General features: G+C 35.5%; 1 protein-coding gene across 1 annotated transcript; it reads right to left on the bottom strand.

Moving 5' to 3' along the window:
• Positions 1–4,587: 4,587 nt before the first annotated feature.
• On the bottom strand, positions 4,588–5,722 carry LOC100663943 (olfactory receptor 4C16-like). The gene has a single exon (XM_003422347.3). The coding sequence runs from the start codon at positions 5,720–5,722 to the stop codon at positions 4,766–4,768; it is 957 nt and encodes a 318-aa protein (XP_003422395.2). The 3' UTR covers positions 4,588–4,765.
• Between the last annotated feature and the right edge of the window lie 3,069 nt (positions 5,723–8,791).

Genomic DNA, 8,791 nt, shown 5'->3' with positions numbered 1-8,791 from the left:
GTCAGTGGAGAAGAACATTATGCTTGGTAAAGTAGAGGACCACTGAAAAAGAGGAAGACCCTCAATGAGATGGATTGACACAGTGGTTGCAACAATGGGCACATGCCTAGCAACATTTGTGAGGATGGCACAGGACTAGGCAGTGTTTTGTCCAGTTGTGCATAGGGTCACTGTAAATGGGAATCGACTTGACTGCATCTAACAAGAAGAATAATACTACCCACAACATGTATAATAGAATTCCTTGTTTGCTTTAAATTCAAAGACAGGTTTCCACTGACCTCTCTTCCAAATCACTAATCCTGTCATCCTGCCTGGAAGCAGAAACTCTCAAATTATATTTAAAGGTGAGGAAATGAAAAAGCTCTTGGGCTCTCTAAATGTGTGGGCAGAGTTTTATATTTTGGAAGATAACCCATAGGTAATCAGGCAATAAGATAACGGTCATAATTTTCTCCTAAAAAAAACCTTCCCCCTGCTACCTAGGATATGCACATTGTAATCAGGGATTAGTGAGGTAGTGTGTGCCTGGCTTCTGGAATTCTGGAAGCAGCGAGAGGAAAGGACCCCACAGTTCACTACGTAGACTTTAATCCTTATATGTGCAACTGCGCACTTCCTGATTTTCCTCCAGTTATGTCAGAAATCTTCGAGCTCAATTCCTTTCTATCTATCTATTGATATATATGTTAAAAAAAAAAATTGTCCTACAGTTGATTCTCATTCATGGTGAACCCATGCGTTTCAAAACAGAGCTGTGCTCCATACGGTTTTCAATGGGCATGATCTTTTAAAAGTAGATTGCCAAGGTTTTCTTCCAAGGCTTCTCTGGGTACACTCGAATCTCCAATCTTTTGGTTAATAGCCAGGCACTTAACCATTTCCACCACGCAGAGATCCTACTTATGACTATAAGCATATGATTATTTCTTAAAGGAGGAAATCATAAGGAGCTATTCATAATGATTATCTGTTTACAAAAGGATGGGAAAGAGGTAATTAATTTTTTTTCATTTTGTACATTTCTGAAATTTGTAGATTTTCAAAACTTATGGGCGAATTTCTTTGTCTTTTCTTGTAAATAATATCATTAAAAAAACCTATTGCTGTCAAAGTAGAACTGCCCCTTAGAGTTTCCAAGGATTGCCTGGTGGATTTGAACTGCCAAACTTTAGGTTAGCACCCATAGCACTTAACCACTATGTCACCAGGGTTTCCAAAAATACCATATAGATGGTGAAATTATATACTGTATTTTCTTCTTTTTGTGTGTTGTTATTACAGAAAAGAAAGCCATAAATTCGTATTTAAAAAAAAACAGCATTTTCTGTTAAATGTGGTAAGCTATACATAAAAATATATTTCCTCTTCTAAATTCTCATTAAAATAAAAGAAAAAATGAAAATTACATGTTAGTGTACAATAAAAACAACTAAAAAAATAGGAAATACCAGTTGCTTAAAGAGTTTCAGATGTTTTTTAGGTACCTGCCTTAACAGAAAGGAGAAAGTTACAACATTTTGAGGAGGGATAGAGGAAAACCAAGTTAGTTCACTTGGAAAGCTCCTGAGATTCTATAAGTTTGAAGAAGAAGTTTCGACAAAACATAGTGATGAAACATGCACTCATGGTTGGAGAATTATTTTATTTTCCTACTCTATATTCCATATAATGAGGAAACACCCTTCTACCCATGGGGCTCAGGTTTTAGCAGAGATTCTAGACTAAGATTAGGAAGAAAGGTGAACTATTTCTGAAAATCAGTCAATGAAAACCTTATGGATCACACAGAGTACTGTCTGACTTGCACAATTTGGACATTAGGATGGATCAATAGCCAAAGGGAATATGATGTTTGGTGAAGCAGAGGGAAAGCAAGGATGAGGAAGACCCTCAGTGAGATGAATTGGCACAATAGCCACAACAATGTACTTGAACATGCCAATGATTGTGACAATGATGCAGGACAAGGCAATATTTTGTTCTGCCGTACATAAAGTCTACATGAGTGGAGTAAATTCAGGAGCAGCTATCTCTGTTCTCTACTATCAGGTTAGCTGCTTATGGGTAATGGGATATGCAGTAATACCAGTAAAATCTGAGATCATGGAAACAATCTCACACTTCTGTTGTTCACGAATAAGTATTATGTCCTAGGCAATGTTTGTGGGATATCATGTCAGTGTATGACTTAGTCTGTGAATCCCCAAACATTGTATAGTTGGAGGCACTGTAAAGACAGAAGGCACAATCTATATCTGAAGTATTTATCATTTCAACCTATATATGAAGAATTTATCATTTCCAGTAAGTTTTTATACTTAAGGTCACAGACCAAATTACAGTTGCTAATTATCTAACTTTTTTGGGGGGGAGTGCGTTTTAATTATCTAACTTTAAAATAGGAAGATTGTCCTGCATTATCCAGATGGGATCAATGTAATCATAAGCATCCTTAAAGGTGGAAGAGAGAGGCAGAAGAGAAAGAGGGAGATGTGGTAATGGAAGATTTGTCAAAGATATGCAATGTTGCTGACTTTGGGAAGATTTATGAAGGGGATCATGAGCCCATAGAGAGATAGTATTTGACCTCTAGAATCAGGTAGAGCCTAGAGCCTCTAAAAGAAACACAACCATACTGACACCTTGATTTTAGCCCAGTGAGGACTATATCAGACTTCCAACCCAGAGAACTTAAGATAATAAATTTAGGGTGTTTTAAGCCATTAAATTTGTGGTAAGTTGTTATAGCAGCACTAGAAAACTAATACAACACCTTAAGCATATACTTTAAAGAGCTAGCTCTGGATGCCCTTGCCATAACATCAGATTGCAAATCATTGGTGAGTGCCCCCATGTCAAAATTTTTTCAATCTCCAGACTTATAGTCTGTCCTCCTATGCTAACACCTTCAAGATTAATTCCCATAGTAAACTGTTTCCCATTTCTCACCGTAGGTATTAGCTAGGTACTGCATTCCTTCATGTAAATCATTCCTAAAAGAATGAGGGTTGTACTTACCTGCCTTGGCTTACCTGAGAATTGTCCCTGGTTAGTTGTTTGGAAGTAATAAGGATATAGGACAAAGCTCTGGATGAGAAAAAATATCATCGCAAGACAACTGTTCATGTGAGATAGCTGCGTGGGATCAAGGCAAGGAAGACTGTTCTTCCCTCACATGGAGAGCTAACCCAGAGTATTCAGAATACCTTTGGGGTTCATGGTCTTCACCATTCCCCACAAAGATTCCATATTTTGACTCTCAGAATTTCATTCTTTCACTATCAAGATGCTGATTTCAACAAAGGAAGTTCATTTAGGCTGCACCATCAGTCTTATTTGCAGTACTGCCACTTTTTTTTTTTCATTTTTTAGAAATCAAATACTGACTCTGGTCTAGAGCACAATCTCTGCCTGCAGCAGATGTGGTGACTTTGGTAGCAGGGGCGCTATACTGAGTGGATGTCAAGGAGACATAATAGATGGAGTGTTTCTTGGTAGGCATCTATCTGTATCCAATATGCACTTCTTTCTTTTTTTTAATCTTTTCCTTACCTTGAAATAGAAGAAAACACCAGCTAAAACTCTGACAACTGGAATCTACTACTACGCCAACTCTTCAATAGCAGAAAAACTATAACTTCCATAATCAATAATAAACTATTTGTTGCAGATTTCACCTTCAAGTTCACATAATCTTAAAAAAAAAATTGATGTATATTTGTCACTAGAGTTCACGGTAGAATCCATAGCTTTCCAAGTCCACTCAGAAAAGTAGATGGTCATTTTATCAAAATAAAGAAATGTTATTGCTCTTGTTGCAATAAAATTAGTAAAATTTAATAGATGTAATTTGATTTAGAACAAAAAAGTCGAAATTGAAGACTCAAACACTCATTTTGATTTTCTTTATTGATACAATTAAGATATTAAATTGAAGATAGGCTTTTAATACTCATATAATTAAAGGCTCTGGTGTTAGATGGATAGTGACAAAAGTTGGTTTCCATCTCCACTGCAGAAATGTACCTTTCATATAATCACTTCAATCCTCTCTACTCAAGTTATTCTCTTCTCTGGATTATATTAAAAACTCACTTTTTTTTTACTTATGGCGTATATATTCCTGTTTCTCAGCCCGTAAATTCTCCTGTGGCTTATCCACTCTGTTTTGAAAACGGAAAATCTACTAGGTTTGGAATGTAAGCAAATTGAGTGCAAACTATAATAACAATAAAAACAACAACAACAAAAAAATCAAACCAACAAAAAATCCATTGCCACTGAGTTGATTCTGATTCATGCAACTCCATGTGTTACAGATAAATGTTCCATAGGGTTTTTGGCTATCAACTTATGGAAATAGATTCATCAGATCGTTCTTTCTTAGCTCTCCTGGGTGGGTTCGAACTGTAAACCTGATTTTAAGATTCCAGCAACACCAGAAAACAACATGAAGAATGAAAGAGAAAACAACAGATCAAAACCTCAAGTCACTGTAATCATTGAGAAGAGGCAGAGAGAACTGGTGGAAAACCTACGACAAAGGACCTTATATACCTGTTTGTACCTTGTGTTTTTCTTCCTCTACATGAAATTGACTCAACTTTAACAAGTGAATGTTTTCATATTGCTTATTTTCCTGAAGGAATTAGCTGACATTTCCCCAGATAGGATTCCATTAAATCCACAATAAGAAGGTAATATTTTCTGTTGAATTCTTCTAGGTCAATCCAAATTTTGAAAAAGGGTTTGAAACTTCTGTTCATCTTTGGTAATCTGAGACTAGTTTCTTGCTCCATAGCTTCCTCATGGCATTTTTCACCTCTGCGTTTCTCAGTGTATAAATCAGAGGGTTAATCAAAGGTGTTCCAAATGTATAAAACACAGTTATCATCTTATCCATGGTTTTTTTTTTTTTTTTTTTTATGGGGAAGGTAGTTGTGGGACGTGTGTATATAAATATACAAGGACCAAAGAACAAGATGACTACAATGATATGTGATATGCAGGTGGAAAGGGCTTTTTTCCTCCCTTCAGCACTGTGGTTTCTCAGAGAATGCAAGATGATAACATAGGAGAACATCAGCATGACAAAACCCACTGTGCAAATGGCCCCACTATTGGATACCAGTAGCAGATTGGTCACATAGGTGTCTGTACAGGCAAGTTTCAACAAGGGCTGCAAGTCACATAAATAGTGATCAATCACATTGGGACCACAGAAAAGTAAACGCAAGGTCAGAAAAATCTGAACTGAAGAATGCACACAGGACACTACCCAGGCTAGAGGTACCAACACACTGCAGACCCGCCGGCTCATGATGCTCATGTAGTGCAGGGGCTTACAGATGGCCACATAGCGGTCAATGGCCATCAGGATAAGGATCAAGACCTCCAAGCAGCCAAAGAAATGAAATGAAAAGACTTGGATCATGCACTCACTGAAAGAGATAGTGCTATTCTTCAGAAGGGCATCCACAATCATTCTAGGGGCCATGGAAGTAGAAAACCAGGTATCAGATAAGGATAAGTAGAAAAGGAAGAAGTACATTGGACTTCCAAGTGCCCGACTGGCCTTAATGGTAACAATAATCAACGAGTTACCCAACAATGTCCCTAAGTAGGAAAGCAAGGAAAAGGCAAACACTATTTTCTTTTTAACAGGATCTTGTGTCAGCCCAAGCAGAATGAATTCAGTCACATTATTATTCAGCAGCATGATTTCATGAAGGAGGAGAAAGTATGAGTGTGAAATGGTTTATCTGAAAAAAATAAAAAATACGGGAGTTAATTTAGGGTGCTAAGAGAGTGAAATATTTTAAGCAAATTAATTTGCGGTGTTATGTAATGGTATCAGGTATTACAAGCAAAAATAAATATTTCACATTGGGGACATTCTAGCTGTTGTTTCTTAATGAGTCATGTCACCTCTTTGTTCCTCAATTTTTAAGGACCTCTTCATAATGACTTATTTATACATATGTATGTGTATTACATACTTGTTATGCATTCTTGTATAAATGTATGTTAGTTATAAGTATATAATAAACCAAAAGCAAACCCATTGCCACCACATTGATTCTAACCACGGAGACCCTGTTTGTTACAGAGCAGAACTGCCCCACAGGGTTCGGCTGGATGTAATTTTTAAAGAACGAGATCACCAGGACTTTCTTCTGTGGTGGTGGTGAGTGGGTTTGAATCGTGACCCTTTAGGTTAGTAGTTGGACACAAACCATTTACACCACCCAGGAACAAACAAATATATGACTCAGTTATTTACTGAACACTCACTTCCAGATATTCCAGCTGAAAAAGGGAGCAAGAAACACTTGTTTAGTCCATTGCGGTAGAGTTGATTCCAACTCATAGAGAAGATGTAAACATTTATAAGCCTCTAAATAATCTTTTTTTTTTCTACTTTTACCTTCAAGCACCTTAATAATATTTGGTACATGACTTATGTTAATAAACGTAAATGAACATTCTTTGATAATCAGAAATAAAATATCTAGGAGCCCTGGTGGTACATGGTTAAAGCACTCTACTGCTAAACAAAAGGTCAGTGGTTCAAACCCAGCAGCCACTCCCTGGAGGAAAGAGTGGCAGTCTGCTTCCATACAGACTTAAAGCTTGGAAAATCTGTGAGGCAATTATACTCTGTTCTACAGGGTCACTGTGAGTCAGAACTGACTCAATGGTAGGGAGTTTGGAATAAGGTATTTCAAATTTTCTCCTTTCTATTTTCTTCTTCCTTTTTCTGAAAAGCTGAAAAACACTTCTTAAATCACTTGAAGTCCCTGAGGTTAGCTTTCAAAATTACAAGTGGATGATGATTGGTTAATAGTTCATATTTTACGGTTCAGGTTTTTTGCTTAAACATTTTAGAACTGCGGCAGTAGGAGTGGGAATTGTCACCAGACACACCAGGCAGGTGGTATAGAATTAGACAGTCAATATACACAAGCAGAAATATATGCATATTTATCCTATGTTTAAGTTAACATTTGATATTAATATGGAATAATGGACTTTTCAGTAACTGATGTTAAGAATTTGAATCTCCATCTGATTAAAAAAAAAAAAAAACTACCTCACTATTCAAAACACTACACATTCCAGATGGTTGAAAGATACAAGTGTATCAAACCAAACTAGAAAATAATACTGGAAGAATAACTATTGATATTTTAGGGTAGAAAATTCATAAAGAGTAACTGTAATACATTCAAACTTCTGTATAACAAAACTCAATTTGAGCAAAGATCTTTAAAAAGTGACAGGATGTGATTAAATACTTGTAACGCCTGCAAATAATAATATAAAGATTAACAACGCCTTTTTAAGGAAACCTGTAATGCAGTGGTTAAGTCATTGCTGGTAACATGAAGATCAGTGGTTCAAAACCACCCAGCAGTTCTGCAGGAGAAAAGACTTGGCAATTGGCTCCCATAAGCATTTCAGCCTTGGAAACTCTGTGAGGGCAGGTCTACCTGGTTATAAAGCATCTCTGTGAGATGGAATCAACTTGACAGCATACAACAACAATGATAAAAAACCACATGATTTTACAAAACAGCAAAACATTTGAATAAGCAAGATACAGAACAATTTAACTAGTCACTGAGCATATGTAAAGCTACTCAATCTCATTGAAATCAGGGAAATACCAATTAAACAACAATGAAATGCTCATAAGTTTTGTAAAAACCAAACCATATAAAATTTGGATGATGATTTAGGGAATCAGCATGTGATCCAGTGAAATATCCTCAGAAATCTTTCAAAAAGACATACATAACAGCCTTGTTAAAAATTGGGATAACTGGAAATAATCTAAATACCTAACAGTAATAACATATAAAAAGCATATAGATAACATGAAATACGTCCTTACTATTGAAAATTAGGCAGAAGTTTAAAAATTGGATCTATTTGAACATCTAACATGGGTAAATCACTGAGATATGTTAGAGTTTAAAAATTAATTAAACGCACAAAAATAATCATAGTATGATAAATTGTATGTTAAAAAAAAAAACCTATATAGAATGCTATATACTTTCTATGAGTACCTGTGTGGTAATAAACGCATTGGAAAAGATGTGGAAGGAAATCCTTACCTCTTTTTTTTTTTTTAGGGAGGAAAGGAAGTGATGGTCAAATGGAATTTTAGTGTTGTAAAGGGTTAATTTCTCTATCAGGGGATTATATTATATTACTTCTGTAATCAAAGTTAATTAATTGGAAATTCAGTAATTTTAACATGGTTTCAGGAGAATGAATTGTGTGCTGAATGAAGTTACACAAAATAAAAGAGAAGCCACAATCCAGTAGTAGTATTCAGTGAACTTTTACATAACTCGTTCTTTCTTAGTTTCCTTATTGTTTCTTCTATTTATTTAGTAAATGTATATATAGAGATGTTATCCCCTCACCATTATATTCCATGAATTTTCATTATTTAAATCCCAGGTGCATATAAAATGTAACTATAACTGGCCAGATACATTTCTGTCCCCCATTCTGCTACAAGGAGGTTTCTGAGATAAAGAAATCAAAATATATATATATATGTATTTATATCTACATTTATGTCAATAGGTACATCTCTTTTTATACTTTTACCTGAATTTGCTTTTAGTATCAACATTAACAAGCATATCCTAGTTATACTTTTGCAATCCTGATAGGGTATGAATAAATTTCCAAATGATCTCTTAAATGTAACAACTGTTATCAACGAAGATTCAAATTTACAATTTATTCTTTCTCATGACTCCTTGAT

The sequence above is a fragment of the Loxodonta africana genome, chromosome 7, assembly GCF_030014295.1.
Source record: "Loxodonta africana isolate mLoxAfr1 chromosome 7, mLoxAfr1.hap2, whole genome shotgun sequence".
Taxonomy (NCBI): Eukaryota; Metazoa; Chordata; class Mammalia; order Proboscidea; family Elephantidae; genus Loxodonta; species Loxodonta africana.
Note: the sequence above shows the minus strand (reverse complement) of the source record. Positions and strands in the feature narration are given on the sequence as shown.